This window comes from Stegostoma tigrinum, chromosome 18 (genome assembly GCF_030684315.1).
Source record: "Stegostoma tigrinum isolate sSteTig4 chromosome 18, sSteTig4.hap1, whole genome shotgun sequence".
Lineage (NCBI taxonomy): Eukaryota > Metazoa > Chordata > Chondrichthyes > Orectolobiformes > Stegostomatidae > Stegostoma > Stegostoma tigrinum.
Window position 1 is genome coordinate 39,215,027 of NC_081371.1, and position 20,613 is coordinate 39,235,639.

The 20,613-nt window shown below is 39.5% G+C and overlaps 1 protein-coding gene across 1 annotated transcript in view; it reads right to left on the bottom strand.

Moving 5' to 3' along the window:
- Window positions 1-20,613, bottom strand: part of lemd3 (LEM domain containing 3) — a 50,022-nt gene that overhangs the window by 3,682 nt on the left and 25,727 nt on the right. The window contains exons 4-10 of the mRNA XM_048548938.2: window positions 17,427-17,503; window positions 15,383-15,462; window positions 15,123-15,268; window positions 12,249-12,350; window positions 11,962-12,064; window positions 11,670-11,848; window positions 3,154-3,235 (exon numbers count right to left, since the gene is read on the bottom strand). Of these exons, the coding sequence (XP_048404895.1) occupies window positions 3,154-3,235; window positions 11,670-11,848; window positions 11,962-12,064; window positions 12,249-12,350; window positions 15,123-15,268; window positions 15,383-15,462; window positions 17,427-17,503 (769 nt within the window). The remainder of the gene's footprint in view (window positions 1-3,153; window positions 3,236-11,669; window positions 11,849-11,961; window positions 12,065-12,248; window positions 12,351-15,122; window positions 15,269-15,382; window positions 15,463-17,426; window positions 17,504-20,613) is intronic.

Sequence of the window (20,613 nt, forward strand, 5' to 3'; positions counted from 1 at the left end):
AAGCATCCTCTCAACATTTAAAGGGGCTTGACACTGTAAGAATCCTGTTTCAATGAGATCACCTCTCATTTTTCTTAACTCCAGTGAGTTCCAACCACTTATAAGGGGGGACCAAAACTGCTCCCAGAACCCCAGATGCAGTCTCACCGATACCTTGTATAGTTGCAGTAAGTCTTCTCCATTCTTGTGGTCCAACCCCCTCAAAATAAGGGCCAACATTCCATCAGCTTTCCTGATTACCTTCTGCACTGGAGCTAGCTTTGTTTTGTGCAGAAGTACCCCCAAGTCCCTTGTGTTGTAGTTTTATACAGTTGTCATCGATAATACTATTCTCCCTTCCCTTTGCACTTCCTACATTACACTCCATTTGCCAACTTTCTGCCCAGTTATTATTGCTGTAAAATGTTTCTATCTCTTGTCTGTAAATTTGGCTATAGTATATATTTCTTTTCCTGCTCCAGGTCTTTAATATATACCGTAATTCACTGTGGTCCCAGCTCTGATCCCTGTAGAACCCCACTGGTTACAAGTTGCAAACCTAAAAAATAATCCTTTACTCTCACCTGTTTCCTGCCCATTAGCCAATTTTCTATCCATGCTAATATACTATCTCCAATGCCACTGACTCATCTCATGACTTCACTTTGTCAAAAGATTTCTGGAATTCTAAATACAACTCACCTTTTGATTCCCCTGCATCCATTCTTGTTGAAACTTCCTTGAAAAACTTCAATTAATTAGTTAGAAAATTAGAAAAAAATTAGTCAGACACGCTTCCATAGCTGTCTGGGTACAGAATTCTAAACCTTCAATATTTTGAGTGAAACAATTTCTCCTCACTCAGCCTCCGACATTTGATCCCTTATTCAGAACTCTGACCCGAGATCTAGCCTCGAGAGAAAACATTCCTCCAGTGTAGAATTTGTCAAGCTTTAAGAATTCTGTTTCAGTAACACCACAACCTCTAGGGAATACAGATCTAGTCTATGCTACTCTTCTGATACTATGATCTTCTCATTGCACGAATAATTCTAATGAACAAACATTACATTCTCTCCAAGTACAGCAAACTTAGTTTTAACTAGCACCTTATGAAACAGCACTCTCGATAAACCAACAACACAATTATATACTCAAAATACTAGATGTTTACTGGGGTAATGGGAACTGCAGAGGCTGGAGAATCCGTGATAACAAAGCGTGGAGCTGGATAACACAGCAGGCCAAGCAGCATCTTAGGAGCACAAAAGCCGACATTTTTCTGATGAAGGGTCTAGGCCCGAAACGTCAGCTTTTGTGGTCCTAAGATGCTGCTTGGCCTGCTGTGTTCATCCATCTCCACACTTTGTTGTCCCAGATGTTTACTGTATTATTGCAATGTCACAATAGTCAGTTGAGGGTGCATGTGAGAAAGCTCTCTGCTGGTAAGTTTAATGCAACTTTACCTTGAATAGAAGTGATTTATGCTGTAAGTAAAGTATTAGTGATGTGTACACCCACTGAATTAGGTTACTATTAGTGTGTTTTTACATTGATTATGTGGACCTCCTGATCAACCAGAACATCTGATCAACCAGTATACTCCTGGTCCCATCGATGCCAGATAAGTTTACTGTATATCATTCTTTAGGTAAGGAGACCAGAGTGTACACAATACTCCAAGTCTGTTCTCACCAAGACAAATTATAGCATAGCTTCTATATTACAAAAAAAGTGATAAGGGAAAAAAAAAGTGAAGACTGAAACAATTTGCTTTGCCAACTGCTTGCTGTTTCTTGTTAAAGGCATGATTTTCCCACAAAAGACTGGCAGATCCCTCTAAATAAGAATATTCCAGTCAGTCTTCCAGAAATCTACTTTTCTATTTTTCTTACTAATAGCTATTTAGTAGTATCGAACTCAAGCACTGCTAGAGTTAGAAGAAAACTAAATTAAGGGGAGATCAATTTTTACACTGTACAACTGGAGTGTGCTGATAGTTTGGCAAGTATACTCTGGCAGAGATGTTATTATGGAGAATGCAACAGTTCATGATGACTGACACTTAACTACACAGGTTTACAATACAAATGTCTATTTTCTTGTAAATTGTGCAGATCAGTGCAAGACAAAAAAGCTTCAAGAAGTATCTTTTCTTACTAGTACGAATAACTTCACATCTTTCTGTATTAAAAACTCTGCCATCATGGTCGTTCAACCTACCCAAATACTTTTATTGCCCTTATTTGTTCCTTTCCCTGTTAGTTTTGTATCAACAAATTGGGCTACATTTAACATAGATGCAGGAAACAAGTTTATTCATGTAGATTGCGAATAGCTGAAGACCAAACGCTGATCCTTGTGGTATCCAACTAATTACAATATGCCAATATTAAAATGACAACTTTATCCCTAAATTTTGCGGCTATTAACCAGGCCTCAAGCTGGGCTAATACCCCCAATTTTGAGCCTAAATTTTGGAAAACAACTTCTTTTACATCTAAAATGAATTATTTTTGAAACCCTAAAATACTTCATCCATTAGATTTCCCCCTTATGGGAATGCTACCAAATGCCTATGTTAATTAGGATAGACTGAGTAGAAGAATCCTGCTTTAAGATTTGGCAGTACAGCAGGGTTTGGAGAGAGTAAACAACAGGCATTACATATACATCATTTAAACAATAAAGAGATTACAAAATATTGAAGCCTTGAAGAAACTTCACAGCTAATTTAAAAATTTAACCCATATTTAAAAAATGCCCGAAAAACAATTTAAAGGGAAGCTTAGCTCATTACTGTGCTATCCTAAAATTACTTACTTCAGAAAAAAGATTTCAACTGATTTCTTACTACTCTAATAAGTAAAAAGAAATTGGATTAAGAATATCAGCTCAGCAGTAATAATCCGAAATTGTGAATTACAGCTTGCTATTATTCTTAAAACTTTGATAATGCTATAAATGTGAGTCAATCATGAAACAAATTGCACTTTTCAATATTTAGAGACAAATTATTGAACTAAAACTTTCAAATTACAATTCGCTCACTTTTTTCCAAATGTACAAGATAAATGTGAATTTGTAGCCAGTTTAATATGCTAAATCTGATAACAAAACTGTAGCCTTGTCTACACATTTCAAGTGAATCACCATACCTCATCAGATACTTACATGACAGGGTCAAACATATTCCGAATCTTTAAACAGGGTGTCAAACTGTTAGGTGGAGAATTTCTACCATCAAGGTGGAAGGCTATCCAAGGAAAAATAACAAAATCTATGGTTATGAAAATGCAATTTCATGTTTTTTTTATTCGTGAAATACACTTAATTTCAGTCAAGTAAATTTTTAAATCCCGTGACAAGAACCCAGATTAAACAAACTTGTTTATAGTAAACACCTAAATAAATGATTACCAGTACAGGATAATCCAACTTTACATAACAAAGGTCAAAGGTTGGAGTGTGAAAGCACGAAATAAAACAAAAAGGGCTATTTTTCCAGACATTGTTAGAGAGATGTCTACAATTGTCTTCAAATTTAAATTATTCACATGGATCCCAGATCAAAAAGTTTTGAAGCAATGGGTAGACCACAGCAGTCTTAAATTTGTAATACACTTTTCAGCTGAACATACTTCAGGTTGGAAATTAATTGGTTTGATTCTTTGGCCAGGACATCCCAACTGGACATATAGCTATGGGATTAGATTTCAAGAAGGCACTATTTGTTTTGGATAATAAAATGTGAGGCTGGATGAACACAGCAGGCCCAGCAGCATCTCAGGAGCACAAAAGCTGACGTTTCAGGCCTAGACCCTTCATCAGAGAGGGGGATGGGGAGAGGGTTCTGGAATAAATAGGGAGAGAGGGGGAGGCGGACCAAAGATGGAGAGAAAAGAAGATAGGTGGAGAGGAGAGTACAGGTGGGGAGGTAGGGAGGGGATAGGCCAGTCCAGGGAAGGACGGACAGGTCAAGGAGGTGGGATGAGGTTAGTAGGTAGCTGGGGGTGCGGCTTGGGGTGGGAGGAAGGGATGGGTGAGAGGAAGAACAGGTTAGGGAGGCAGAGACAGGTTGGACTGGTTTTGGGATGCAGTGGGTGCGGGGGGGGGGGGGGGGGGGAGAGAGAAGAGCTGGGCTGGTTGTGTGGTGCCGTGGGGGGAGGGGACGAACTGGGCTGGTTTTGGGATGTGGTGGGGAAAGTGCACGAACAGCAACTCTCATTCCGCTTGGGAACCCTGCAGCCCAATGGTATCAATGTGGACTTCACCAGCTTCAAAATCTCCCCTTCCCCCACCGCATCCCTAAACCAGCCCAGTTCGTCCCCTCCCCCCACAACCAGCCCAGCTCTTCCCCTCCACCCACTGCATCCCAAAACCAGTCCAACCTGTCTCTGCCTCCTAACCTGTTCTTCCTCTCACCCATCCCTTCCTCCCACCCCAAGCCACACCTCCATCTCCTTCCTACTAACCTCATCCCACCTCCTTGACCTGTCCGTCTTCCCTGGACTGACCTATCCCCTCCCTACCTCCCCACCTATACTCTCCTCTCTACCTATCTTCTTTTCTCTCCATCTTCAGTCCGCCTCCCCCTCTCTCCCTATTTATTCCAGTTCCCTCACCCCATCCCCCTCTCTGATGAAGGCTCTAGGCCCGAAACGTCAGCTTTTGTGCTCCCGAGATGCTGCTTGGCCTGCTGTGTTCATCCAGCCTCACATTTTATTGTCTTGGATTCTCCAGCATCTGCAGTTCCCATTATCACTATTTGTTTTGGGTTTGTTTGTGCATTCCCGCTCCCCCCAGCCCCTCACACAAATGGCAGCTAGCTTGAAAGACTAAGACTGCAGTGGTGTGCAATCGACAATCAGAAAAAAGGCCCAGAGGCCACTTGGAACAGGCCATTAATGATTTGAAGAAAGTAAGAAACATGAATGGGACTCATCCTTGGAAAAGTCCAAAATGATAAACAATTTATAAATTCAGATACACCTGCTAAAGCCAAGCAAGATCAAAAGTGGAATCCTCGGAGAAGGTGCAAACTCTGGAAGTCTAGGGGCCAGACTGGGAAATTGAGGAGAATCAAAGTCATATCCTGAGAGCTGTGGCATATTTGATCTGGCATCAGAGGAAATGAAAGAACCTTAAAAGATTCTGTAACATACAGGGGAATATTTAGGGTTTAAAAAAACAATGGGAAGTGGTCTGTTAGTATTTCCGGGTATGTGAAACGGTGTTAAAATTAGCACCACCTGCTTTAACGATTTTACAATAAGAAAAACACAAAAACATGAATCCATAATGTATAAATCTTTTAATTTACTGCTGGGAATTTGATTTCATACAAGTTAATGCTCTTCCTCAAGAGCATAACACTTCGATGCTATAAATTATTATTCTACAAATAAAAACTTATCCCATCCAGTTGTAAAGAATTATGTGAAATTAGTGATTTATGTTAGATCATTTGCCAGGGTAAAAACCTTCACCTATATTCGAACGAAACATTAATAAAAGCATGTCATTGTACCTGGTCTCAACTGAAGTTAAGATATTTGAGGATTTCCAAACCCTACTACAATACATCAACAAATTCTAGGCAGAATCCTAGCACATACATCAGATCTGTCTGCAATGTCACTCTCATTCCATTGTACATATGACAGCTGCATGTTAAAGACTCACATATGACCATTAGTCTATACGACAGCGTTATAGCTACTGTGAACAAACTCTGAATTCAAACTCCAGTAGGATACCAAAGTAATGACGGCTGTGCTGAAGCACAGATCACCTTGAGAAAAGAATAAAAACTAAATGGCAAGATTTTGACGTTGGTTCTGCTGGAGAGGGGAAAAACGTGTGCCAGGGCAATAGTTATGGGGGAAACTCAACAGTAAGGAGAATAGACAGGCAATTCCGTTGATGCAAATGAGACTCCAGGATGGGAAACTGCTTCCCTGGTGTTAAGGTCAAGGATGTCTCGGAGCAGGTACAGGACACTTTTTGGGGATCGGGGTGGAATCAGCCAGTGATCATGGTACACATGACATAGGTGAGAAAAAAGAAAGGGATGGGGTCCGAAAGCTACAATACAGGGAGCTAGGAAGGAAAAAAAAAGTTAAGAAATCAGACCTCAAAAGGAAGTGATCTCAGGATTACTAACAGTGCCATGTGCTAGTCAGAGGAGAAACAAGATGTACCAGATGAATGCACAGCTGCAAAGATGATGTTGGGGGAGGTTCTCAGATTCCTGGGGCATTGGAACCAGTTTTGGTGAGGTGGAACCTGTACAAATTGGACATGTTACACCCAGGCAGTACTGGGACTGATGTCCTGAGTGTTTCAAGTAATATACTAGGGGATGGCAACCTACATAAAAAGAGACAGAGAAGGCACCAGCAAGAACAAAAATAAAAAAGTTATAAAAAGGGAATCAGAAAAAAAGTGATGGCTGAGAAACCAAGGACAAGATTCAAACAAGGCTATGAGCAAAATAAGGAGGCAACAAACACTGTTAAAAAGGGACAAGCCTTAGGGCTTTGTGCCTTCATGCGCACTGATTCTGGAATAAAGTGGATGAACTAATCATGCAGATAGAAGTAAATGGGTACACTGTAATTGGGAATATGGAGACACGGCTACAGGGCGACCAGGGACAGGAACTGAATGTCCCAGGGTATTCAATGTTGAGACCTGGCAAAAGAATTTTAGGTGACAAAGCGACATTGTTGGTTAAAGAGAAAATTAACACGATAGTGAGGAGGGATATTAACTCTGACAACATGGAGTCTGTACAGGTAGGGGTGAGAAATACCAAAGGGGCAAAAAGCATTAGTAGGTGTCATGTATAAACCCCCAAACTGCAGTGATGTCAAGAATAGCATTAAAGGAAATTAGAAATGCATGTGATAACAGTATCAGTGACCATGGATGATTTTAATCTAACAGACTCAGCAAATCAAATTAGCCACAATGCCGTAGGAGGAAGAATTCCTGGACTGTACACGGATGGTTATGTGGAGGAAACAACTAGACAGCAGGCCATCTTAGACTGGATGCAGTGTAATGAAAAGAGAATCATTGTCAATCTAGCTGTGCGAGACTTCCTGGGGAAGAGCAACCATAACATGATAGAATTTATCAACATGGAGAATGAGGTTGTTGATTCTGAGACTAGGGTGCTGAACCTTAATAAAGGAAATAACTAAGTGAGAGCTGGCCTTGATAGATTGGGGAGAGTTACTTAACAGGATGACTATAGCTAGCATTCAAGAAATTCATGGGGAACTACAACAACTGTGTACTCCTATCTGATGCAAAAGCAAAATGAGTAAGACAGCCAATCTATGACTTACAAAAGGAAATAAGAGACAGCATCTGATCCACGGAAGAAGCATACAGACTGGCCAAGAAAAATAATAAATGTGTGGGGATTGGGAGCAGTTTAGAATTCAAAGAGCTAAGGGATTGATTAAGAAAAGGGAAAAAAAAAAAGAGTGTACAAAAAAGTAAGCTTGTAGGGAAGATAAAGACTGATGCTAAGAGTTTCTCCAGGGACAAGAGAAAGAGATTAGTAAAGACAAACTTAAGTCCCCTATAGCAGAGGCAGGGGAAATGTATAATAGGGGACAAAGAAATGGCTGAGGAACTGAATACATACTTTGGTTCTGTCTTCACAAAAAAAAGGACAGAAATCAGGTCCCAGAATTGTTGGAGGATGCAAGATTCAGAGAGAGAGGGGGAAGAACTTAAGGGGATCAGTTTTAGTAAAGAAATGGTGCTGGGAAAATTGTTGGGATTGAAGGCTGATAAATCCCTGGGGCCTGATAATCTACATCTCAGAGTAATTCAGGAAGTAGCTCTAGAAATAGTGGATGCATTGGTGGTTATCTTTCAGGATTCTACAGACTCTGGAATGTAGACTCAGGGGTGGCCAAGGTCTCTCCAATATTCAAAAAGGGAGGTAGCGAGAAAATAGGGAATTTTTCAGACCGGTAAGCCTAACATCAGCAGTGGGGAAAATTCGCAAATCCATTGTCAAGGATTTTATAGGAGAGCATTAGGCAAGCAGGGCAGGACCAGACAGTCAGCATGGATTTATGCAGGGGAAATCATGCTTGACAAATCTGTTAGAATTCTATTAAGATGTAGCTAATACAGCTGACAAGGGAGGTGCTGACAAAGTATCTGACAAAGTCCCACACAAAGAGATTAATGTGCAAGATTAAAGTGGGTGAGATTGGAGAAGTTTATTGAGGTAGATAGAAAGCTGGTTGGCAGAGGGGAAACAAAAAGAGTAGGAATTAATGTTTTTGATCAGGATCCTCTGTGAAACGTCAGCTTTCCTGCTAGTCTGATGCTGCCTGACCTGCTGTGTCCCTCCAGATCCACACTCATCTGACTCCAGCATCGGCAGTTCTTACTATCTCTAATGGGTCCTTTTCAAATTGGCAGGCAGTAACTAGTGGGATGACACAGGGATTGGTGCTGGGGCCCCAGCTATTCACACTATACATTAATAAGCTGGATGAAGGAACAGAAAGTAACATGTCCAAATTTGCAGATGATACCAAGTTGGGTAAGAGGGTGAACTGTGACGAGGATGCAGAGCATGATCTCAACAGGTTGGGAGAGTGGGCAAATCAATGGCAGTACAATTTGGATGAACGTGAGATAATTCCCTTCGGAAGGAAAAACAAGGCGGCAGATTACTACCTGAATGGCTGTAAATTGGGAGAGGGGAGTGTACAGTGGGATCTGGTTGTCCTTGTGCACCAGTTGCTGAAGGTAAGCATGCAGGTGCAGCAGGTGGTAAAGAAAATGAATGGTAGCCTTCATTGCAAGAGGTTTTGAGTACAAGAGCAGAGATGTGTTGTTGCAGTTCTACAGAGCTATGGTGAAGCCACACCTGGACTATCATGTGCCATTTTGGCCTCCCTTTCTGAGGAAGAATGCTCTTGCTCTCGAGGGAGTGCAGTGAAGGTTTACCAGGCTGATTCCAGGGATGGCAGTTCTGATGTGGAAGAAGAGACTGACTAGGTTGGGACTGTTTTCATCAGAGATCAGACAAATGAGGAGGATCTCAGATTTAAATTCTAACAGGACCGGACAGGGTAGGTGCAGGGAGGATGTTCCCTATGGTGGGTGTGTCCAGAATCAGGTGTCACAGTATGAGGATTCGGGGTAGACAACTTAGGATGGAGATGAAGAGACATTTCTTCACCCAAAGAGTGGTGAGCCTGTGGAATTCGTAGTATAGGAAGTAGTTGATGCCAAAACATGGAATCTATTCAAGAAGCGATTAGATAAAGTACTTAGGGTGAACGGGATCAAAGATTATGGGGAGAAAGCAGGATTAGGCTATTGAGTTGGACGATCAGCCATGATCGTGAAGAATGGTGGAGCAGTCTCAAAGAGCCAAATGGCTTCCTCCTGCTCCTATCTCCTATGTTTCTAGAAATTGTTACATCCTCTTACAAAAAAAAGGATGCAAGCACAGCTTCAGTGGCTCTGGGAAAACACCATGCTTAGTGCATACAGAGATGTGGCAAAAAGGTAGGTCTGCTACCATCAAACTTTAAGTCTTGGAACATTAGGATTACACAGCATTTATGACAAAAGAACAGGCCAATTGGACCCATCAGTCCTTGCCATCATGCTCACTGAAGTCTTCTCTCACATCTTTCCCACTTTGTGTTTGCGTAATTATTTTGCTTGCTTTGACTCGTGGATGAACTGCAAATAATCAACCACTAAAGTCTTATCCAGAAAAAAAACTACAGCATTGCAAGAAGTGCAAAAAAGAATCAAATGGGATTATAGAGTGTAGACGTTGCTATCTGTTCAAAGTAAAAAAGGAGAAAACCTGACAAAGTAGCAATATGGCAAAATGTTCCAGATTCAGTGTAGAAATGCTCTTACAGCAGCACCAAAAAAACCAGCCATCAGGGCAGACCAGAAAAGGATGAATACTGCAATGCAGTTTAATCTAAATTGTATTGGAAAATAAACCCACCAGCATTATATCATGTTGCTATTCAAACCTTTAATAAAATTGCAACTTGCCAAATTCCAGATAAAACGGTCAAGTGATCTTGCACATTACAAAATATCCTTTTCTGGAAGGCAACAGGAGGTTGTTTCCTCCACAGTATACACACTTCAGTAATTTGCTTTGGGTCTTTGTCATAGAAATAATTAAGACTTCTAATTCAACACCTCTGCTACTGGAGTGAAATTGGGTATACTTCATCTTTAGCAAATATCAATTACTGATTAGGGGTTACATTTCCCTGATATGCCAAGAGTGAGCAGTTCTCACAGTGGTAAAACAGAGATAGTATGGACAACTCAGTTTAGTAACTTGACGGCATATTCTACTTTTAGCAAATGTGTAAAGTTTGTTTCAATTAACATCAGACTTCAGGCTTGGGCACTATTCAAAGGCAGTGGTGAACTAAAAACAAATATGAAGGTATATTTAGGTTTTGGCAACGAATCATGACTATGAAATGGACTATTATATTTTGTACACCAATAAATTAAAACCAAAAACTGGCATCAATATACAGTCCCAACTGCAAAGGAAATTAACTTGTTCCTATTCAGTTTCTTCTGTGGTTCACAAATAGAAAAGATAAATGGCAAACAGTCGAGTTAGTGGGAAAGGAGCCAGAAAAAGTGTGATTGTTAGTATGCCAAAATGTTGAAATTTGGGCCTTTTTGTATTACTCAGTTCTACCTATTTAAAGTGAAGATTTTAAATAGGCCACACTATGATTGGACTATGAATAAAGATAAAATAAATTCGACTTGAAATATTACTTTTGTTATTGGTGTTTTGCATTTACATTGAGCAGTAACAATCAGTCCAAATGCCCAATTCCCAGCATGCAACCAGTTCGGAAACAAAAAAAAAACCAATCTGCAACTGAATTATAAAAGAACCAGTTTATCTGATCTAAATCCTGTGTCTCCACAGAAGTAAAGGTAAAACTCAACAGTGAAGTGAAAGGACTGAAAAATATATTTGTAACTGGGAAAAACGTAGCCTTTTCGACTGGAGATAATAAAGTGGTCCAATGACATAGGGCCTGGAGCTTTATAGACCACATTCATTAATGCCAATCATATACTCTATGTTCATGTGCAATTTAAGCCAGCAGGCTCTCTAGTTACAAGCCAAGCTAGACTTAACTCTGACCATGTCTGGAGCGTGGAGGAAGATTTAATCATTTCAGTTGCTAATTGAACCCAGCTAATGTGGGGATTGCAGTTTTTTTAAAAAAATGGGTTTTGCAGATTTATTTTAAGCTCAACACAAGAATATGGGGTTAGTGCAAATTGTTGGATAAGAAGACAATCACTATACCAAATATTTATTGATGCATATGGGCCAAATCTACGTGAATAAGAAAATTGCCTATATCTCAGCACGTAAGAACCTCTCACTTCAAATTATTCAATAAAAATTGCAATTCAGTTTTAAAATTGATGGCTTGTAATTATTTGTGCAAAATAACATTTGCACAATGGTTTGCTAACTAGGTTAGCGCTGTAACAAAATCATGCAATTAACTCCAAACCATGCCAAGCAAACTAAAGAGAATGGCACTCAAGTTTTAGCCCTGCAGTCTAAAATTAGACCTGTTAAGTCTCAAAATATGCAATGGATGCCAAATTCATACCTTTTCCTTGCCATACTTTGGACGGCACAACTGTTATTTTATCACAAGTTGAAGATGGTTGAGTCCATCTCCAAACTAAGAAATCTCCTCCTCCTACTCTTTGGGTTTCTTTCCGAATACGGGACTCATTGGTTTCAACAAAAACAACAGCTCTCTCCCACACCTTTTTCATCTTTTTCCTGAATAATTCAAAAAAGAATTTGCTTTGTGTAAAGATGCAACAAAAGAATATATTCAAGAATTGTATTAGTTTAATATTCACATTTTGATCTATATTATAAACTTATCTTACCTATTCTGGGGTGGTATGAGAGAATCACGTACATGAGGAATAGGCAAATAAGGCTGCAAGTCCTTATTTTCTTGGCAGGCTTCGTTATGGCTTCTCAGAACATCTAACCAAACAAAAAAGTGTCAGCCACCATTTACTTTGAACCATTTTTAGTGCAAACAATAATCTAAAAAAGGCTTTTTGTTGTAAATGGAAAACAAGGTTGTGAAAGAAAATGACCTACACAATGTTTTATTAGTATATTTCCAATGCCATCAAAATCAAATTTCAAAACAAGTGTTAGATACCTATGATTCTTTCCACCATGTCGTACATCTGTCTGGTCTCTGCCTCTTCCTTCCGCCAACGATACTTCATGTAATGAAGCACTCCCCACACAATTCCTACACCTACAAAGTGTTAAAAATAAATACCAATTAATTCTAAAAGGCAGTCCAATACCATGAATATCTTAAATTTTATAAAACTATTTCTGTTGCATTACAAATGGCATTTTTCAAATTCAATGACTGGGAAGGTCGAGCACACAATGAATCACTTCTAATTCAATAGTATTATAATGCAATGAAATGTTCTAAGGGGCTTCAAAGAAGCATTTCAAAAGAATGATACCAAGCTATACCAGAGATATTAAAATCAGTCAACCTAAAGGCTTAGTCAAAGAGATTGCATTGAAGAAAAAAAGGTCCAGACAACTGAAGACATATTCAATGAAGAAGCATTAACACTAGCAATGCTCAAGAGACTACACTCTTGTGAAGTGGAGGAGATTAAAGACAGGAAGGAACCAGGCAATAGAGGAAATTGAAAGCATAGATGAGATATTGCTGGATCAGAAGCTAACTACTTGCAAGTCAGGATGTGGGGATCAGAGTTTTGGATGACTGGTTTATGAATGGGGGGGGGGGTGCAAAACTGAAATGTATTGAAGGTCATATTTACAGACACAAAAGGCCACAAATAAGAGCTGCAGGAAAAAAAAAGAGGGAAATGATGTTATCGAGTTAGAAATAGATGGTCTTCATAACAGCATGATTGAGATCAGAAACTCGCCTCCGGATCAAACATGACACCAAAGTTGCAAATTTACTTGATTTGTCAGATCTTGTCAAGGACAGGAATTAAGTCAGTGGCTAGGGAATGCTGCTTTCAGTCCTGCTCCAAGCTATGGCTTCAGGTTTCAAAATATTTAATTGGAGGTACTTTCTGCCTATCCATTGCTGGATATCAAATAAGAACCGTCATAACTTAGCAAGAATATTGAGTCAAGAGGGGTGGTAATTAGGTCGACCTAGTTTTTTTTAGCGCATATATAAACACTAATACTGTTGTTTTTGGATGCTGCTGCTGTGAGGCAGAACACAGGAGAAACAGGACAGCGACATAGGTAGATCTTTAGTAGACACTGAGTTCTAAAGGAGGAGTGGAAACAGAAACAAGTAATTCTCAGGCTATGATTATAGGAAAGAATAGATGCAAGTGTCAGCAGTCTCATTCAGTCAAACAACAGGAAGAGGAACTGAAAAAGGATGTGAATAATCATGTCAACACAGATCAAGAAGAACGAAGGAAAGTTCACTTTTACCAGACACATAGGATATCATTTGAGACTTTAACAAGTTATTTTGGTACTACGGCAGAGGCAACCAATTAGAGATGCAAACATGGAGTTTCAAGACTGACAGGGAATGGATTTGAAAGACATGTCAAGGAAAGAAACAGGAACTGGAGGGTGGAACATAGAATCAGTTGATTTTTTGAGAAGAGATTATGCCATGTTTCAAAAGGAAAATGGACAATAACTGAAGAGGGGGCAAGAGAGAACTTTAGTCAATATTGGCTAACCTAGAGAGCCAGGAGGTCAAGATGAGAATAGTAGTTTAGTGGAATCAGAATCAAGACAGGAATTTCATAGAACTAGAGAATGTAGCAGGCATAATGGAAACAATACAAAAATGGATTAATGTGCTTTTTAAAATGATCTTGAAATAGCATGCCATTTTAGCAGGAACAGCACGATCTGATAGTGTATCATTTGATCTTTCCAAGCTTGCACACCTGGACATTAAAAAGGTGAAGATCAAAGTCCATTCAAACCTCAAGCAATTATAAATAAGTCACCATCTTAAGTCATAAAACTGCAGCCAACACCAAGAGCATGGTTCTTTCTGCCAGTTTTATGCAAGAAACATTGCCTGACTTAAAGTGATTGTAGCAGAGATGTTTTCATTTATTTTATGGACTATTACCACTTTACAAATTATTTTTACATAATAGCTGACAGGATAGCATGAAGTTTCTGCAATATGTTACAGCATTAATCTCGAAACAAAAAGCAAATACCTAGATACTTGGAAGGATTACGGTATTTTTGAATTCTCTAATGATCCTATGGAGGTTAGGATGTCAATCTAGTCTTTAGCAAGGAAAATGTAACAATAGATCAGTTGATTGTAACAATAGATCAGTTGATTAAAAACATGCAGTTTAAAAAATTGCAGTTTAACTGAGAGCCCATTCGCTGCCATGAGAAAATTTATACTTGTCTCAATCCCCAAATGAACAATAGAAGGTTTAATCTGCATGTAATCTACCATGTTTATATTTCAGGAAATGACACTGTGCTAAACACCAAATATCAACAAATTCTTCTTCAACAAAAAGTACATTGAATAAAATTTGCCCCGTAGACAAAAATGTAAGTTTAAAGGCCATAGAATTTTGAAATGGAAATCTAAAATGCATAATCCTTGCCATTAGGCCTGAAGATCTCCTCTGATTTAGGAATCATGATGTAAGGTTTTGGACAGAGACTGGGACTTTAGGAACCCTAACCATAAGAGGGGAATCCAAAAAAAAACGAACTGACAGAAAGGCCAAATTATTAACCTCTTTCCAATTACCATGCTCAAGAAAGTCAATGTTGTGGCCCACTTTTGAAAGGACAATAATTTAAAATACACAAAGCTAGCCAAGTGGACTATTTAGTAATGTTTGATACTATTCATTACAAAATGTCACATGACAATCTACCTTAGATATAATTTCTGCACTTAATACAGTTTACCCATTATACTAATTTACACTGAAGTGAAAGCAGACAAAAGAATTAGCATTACGTAAAGATATTTCACACTACTGGAAAAAATCATGAGACTCACCCACAAGAAATATAAACATCCTGTGCAAGACAGTTAGGAATGCACGACGAAAGCGGCAGATAAATGACATCTGTGGATGCGTGGATTCCAGATACCGTACTTCACTAACATCATTTACCTTGACTTCAGAGTCACTGCCAAGCAACCTGTGTATTAAAACACAAGACCCACAGTTATGCTGACTCTCTTGCTCGAAAGATTTGTTTCCCAAAATGTGTTTTGGGTTAGGATTCATTGTCAAATTGACCAAACTCACTCACTTTATACCAAAGTCATCTGTACTCTGTAAAATCCATTGTAGTGAACCATTAAATTTCTTTTCATGATTGGGATCAAGAACCTTTGTATAAAATGAAAAAAACACTTTAGATTACATAAAGCACATACACCTCAAATTCAGAAATCAACTAGGCCAAACACCACACCCAGAGGTAACATATGCATTTTAACTTGTTACAGATTTAAACATAATGTCCTATTTCTATCTCATGCAAAGTACAACCCACAGAAAGTGGATCAAAAAGCTTAACAGTTTGCTCAACTATATCAAATGCCAACTGACGTAATTGTGCAAATATTCATTTTGTGCTTTTTTTGAAAGTTATTAAATATCAGTGCCAACAACCAAATAACATTTCAGCCCACATCAAAACTAGATTCTACTATACTGGCAAATTAGAGAAATCATAATTAGTTGAAACAAATAAGGAGTACATGAAGAAAAATTTAGAGATGAATGAATTATACATAAATTACAATTCAGGAGTTGTTAAAGAAAGACAGACTAAATGATTGACAGCTGTTGTTTAGAGAGGGCACAAAGTTCAAGTTCTCACACCACTTCAACCTTAGTTAATGAATAATTTTGTTTGTATCTTTTGATAAATGAGAAAAAAGTGATCAAATGATAAATTTCCTTAAATTTTTTTTCAGAATGACAAACTTAAGATTTTTATTACAGTAGATTTTGACAAACTGCCCTTCTTTTCATTGCGAATAGAAAGCATTTTAGAGCAAAACTTTAATCAAGTCGAAACCCAGTATATATTTGCTTTTCCAAGGTAAAATAATTTGTTAATTCAAGATTGATCGCCAACCAAAAATCAAATTTTAATAACAGAAACCAAATCACCCAGTATATGTATGTTACTTTTGAATGGTTAGCTTTACATGATAAAATAATCAAAAAATGGTTCTAATACACAATATTTGCAACTTGGTCTCACTTTCCTACTTGAGGAATATTCTTAACTACCAATGGAATCTACTACTGTGGTTTGAAACCGATTTTCAATAATCATCCCCATTCTAATTAAGTCAGGACATCAATCCAAAATGTTTATAATTTCCATTTTTGTGCCTTTATTCGGAACAATTCATGAGTAGTCATTTTAATTTTATGCAGTTATCAAATCCCCCAGGAAATCACAGCTGTTGTGTACACAAGGGATCCCCATTGAAATTTTACATGAGAAATTATTGACTCAGAGCTGCACAGCATGGAAACAGGCCCTTCGGTCCAACCCATCCATGCCAACAAGATATCCAAAATTAATCTATTCCCATTTTCCAGCAATTAGCCCACATCCTTCCAAGACCTCCCTATTCATATACCCTTCCAGATGCCTTTTAAATGTAATTGCACCAGTCTCCACATGCCACCCACTGCGTGTCAAAAAACTGCCAGAGATCCTTTTTAAACATTTCCCTTCCTACCTTGAACTTGTGCCCGCTACATTTGGACTCATCTAGCCTGGAAAAAGACCTTAGCTATTAACCCTATCTATGCCCCTCATGATTCTGTAAGCCTCTACAAAGGTCAACTTTCATTCTCTAACACAAGGGGAAAGAAGTCCCAGCCTATTCAGCCTCTCCCTACAGCTCAAAACCTTCAATCCAAGCAAAAAATTCTCAGAACTACTGGGGCCATGCAGTATGCAAAGGTCAAACATACATTTGGCAGAGATAACAAAGCGTGGACTGGATGAACACAGCAGGCCAAGCAGCATCTCAGGAGCACAAAAGCTGACACTTTGGGCCTAGACCCTTCAGAGAGGTGCTGCTGCTCGGCCTGCTGTGTTCATCCAGCTCCACACTTTGTTATCTTGGATTCTCCAGCATCTGCAGTTCCCATTATCTCTGATACATTTGGCAGAAGCTGTTTCAGTACTGTTCTTCCACTACTGTGGCGTTTATGCTTACCTCAGCTGTAGAAGGACAAATATTTTAAAGCAGAGAACTTGCTCAATCAATTTATGTAATAAAATGAAAGTGCAAGGAAATGATAAGCCTGATACAACTTACAGTTACATATTCAGCAGCATCTTGGACAGACAGACTTCTGTTTTTATAATGGACATGATCTCCACAATCGTAGTCTCCTGGAATTAGGGAAAAACTCATTAGGAATATAAATCAGGTCAGTATAAACCCTTCTTTAGCAACTGCAAGAGAAATTTAAAATGAGTGGGAAAAAGCAAATGTGTTTTGCAATGACAAGATGTAATACTTATGATGCTGACATGTTTTAATGTCACGAGTTTGTCTTCATTTCAAATTTGTAGACATTTTAAATAAGAAAACATGAATGAATTCATTTTCTTTTGACATTTTAAATTATACCTTCATATGACAGTTGACGTTCTTCTGTTCTTCCTCATGAATTCAGACTGATTCATTCAATTGCTAGAGTGTAGCTGTCACTCAAATAATCTTCAGCTAATTTGATTCATTCCACGTGATATCAAGAAATGGTTGGAGGCACTGGATACCGCAAAGGCTATGGGGCCTGACAACATCCTGGCAATAGCACTGAATATTTGAGCTCCAGAACTTGGTGCTCTCCTAGCCAAACTCTTCCAGTATAGGCACCTAACTGAAAGTGGAAATTGCCCACATTATGTCCTGTACACAAAAAGCAGATCAAATCCAATCCAGCCAATTACCGCACCATCAGTATAATCTTGATCACCAGTAAGATAATAGAAGATGCCAGGGTTATTAAGCAGCACTTGCTCACTCACGCCTAGTTTGGGTTCCACCTGCACCAGACAGGTCCTGACCTCATTACAGGCTCAGTTCAAACATGGGCAAAAGATCGGAATTCCAAAAGGTGACGAGAGTGACAGCTCATGACGTCAAGGCTGCATTAGAGACAGTGGCATCAAGGAGCCCTAGCAAAACTGGAATAACTGGGTTTCGGGGAAAAACTCTCCACTGGTTGAAGTCATACCTGGCACATAGGAACACAGTTGTGTTAAGTGGAGGTCAGCCATCTCAGGTCCAAGACATCTCTGCAGGAGCTCCTCAGGGGGTGTCCTAGGTCCAACTGTCTTCACCTGCTTCAATGACCTTCACTCCCTCATAAGACCAGAAGTGAGGATGTTCATGACTGCACAATGTTCAGCAGTATTCACAATTCCTCAAATACTGAATCAGTCCAAAATTCAGATGCAACAAGATCTAGACAATATCCAGGTTTAGACTGACATTTGGCAAATAATATGCGTACCACACAAAGGCCAAGCAATGACCTTCTCCTCTAAAGGAAATCTAACCACTGCCCCCTGACATTCAAAGGTATTACCATTACTGAATCTCCCACTATAAACATCATTGGGGCTACCATTGGCCAAAAATAACGACTCCCCACAAACAGTGTGGCTACACGAGCAGGTCAAAGGCTAGGAATATTGTGGCACACAACTCACCTCTTCACTTCCCAAAGCCTGTCTATCATCAAGAAAGCACAAGTCAGGTATGGGATGAAATACTACCCAATGGTCTGGATGTTGCAGTTCCAATAATCAAGCAGCTTGGCATCATCCACGACAAAGGAGCCTGCTTAGTTGGCCCACATCCACACTCCAACACTGAAGCTTGAGTCACAAGTGTGTATTACCTACAAAGATGCACTGAAGAAATTCACTGAAGGTTTTTTGACAGCACTTTCTAACACAGGACCCTTTCCATCTAGAAGGAAAAGGACAGCAGATACACGGGAACTCCACCACCTGCAGGTTCCCCCACAAGCCACAACTTCTTGACTTGGAAACATACCATTTCTTCATTGTCACAGGGTCAAAAATCATAGAATTTACTCTCCAACAGCATCGTGAATTAACCCACAGCACATGATGCAGCAGTTTAAAGCAGCAGCTCACCACCACCTTCTCAAGGCCAACTAAACAGAGTTGATAAAAGCCATTGTTGCCCAATTCCAATGAATGAATGAATAATAAAAAAACTACAGGTTGCCAATCCAAAACTGTCTACTGCATTCACTAATATCAAAAGCTCAAATGCAGCGTCTGGGTGCTAAACTTGATACTCATTTTATAATGACACTTAGCCAAAAACCAAATCAGAAATTGATTCTTGCAAGTGATAAGTATGCAAACAGACATGATACGAAAAGCTTTTCGCTGATTGCTCATCCATAAAATCCTAACCTTTTAAATAACTAAATAACTGTTTATTGGAACAGTTGGAAAAATGACCAAGGTAGGCCCTACATAAAGAAGGCAGCACAAATCCAATCTGGCCAATTACTATCCTAGCAATCTACTCTCAATCATTAAAAGATGATTCAAGGTGTCACCAACAGTGCTATCAAGTGGAAATTCCTTTGCAATAATCTGTTCACTGATGTTCCCTTTGGGTTCTGTCAGGGCTGTTCAACTCTGACCTCATTAAAGCCTTGATTCAAATGTGCAAAGGGCAGCTGAATTCCAGGTATAATAACAGTGGCTACCCATGACATCAAGAGCATGTTAGTGTAGCATCAAGAAGCCCTAACAAAAAAACCAGGGTCATTGGGAACCAGGAGGAAAACTCCACTGGTTGGAGTTAAACCTAGCACAAAAGGAAAATAATGTGGTTGCTATAAGTCAATTATCTCAGTAGCTCTCGAACATCTCGGCAAGGGATCCTCAGGGTAGTGTCCTAAACCCAGCTATGTTCAGACGCTTCAGTGATCTTGCCTCCATTATGTCAGAAGTCAGGATGTTTACTGTTGATTGCAAAATGTACCACAGATGCTGCCTCTCTAACATCCAATCCCCTTTTCTTTCCCCTCCCAAAACACCAATCACCTTTTTCATTCCTCCGCTCCATCAACTTGACCCAACACACTCCCTCCTTCCTCACAGCTGAAACAATGTCATGACATCCACTTTCCCCATCAGACCCGATGGCTCCAACACACGCTAACCTTACGCAAAATACAGCATCATGTATATTACCACCTGGTCCTCATCATCCAGACTTGGTGCCCTACCCTCTTCCACACCTTCCCACGCACCCCCCTCCTCATCTGGCACCTCTGAAGACTAAAACTGCACTGAGCATACGTACTCTGCCTTTGACATCAGCCAAAGACACTATTGGAGCCTTTAAATTTCAGAATATGGCAGCTGATTGCTGCGAAACGAATGCGTTGTTTGCCTTGCTCTGACAGTTTACACGTGAACCATCAGAATGGGTGTACGGT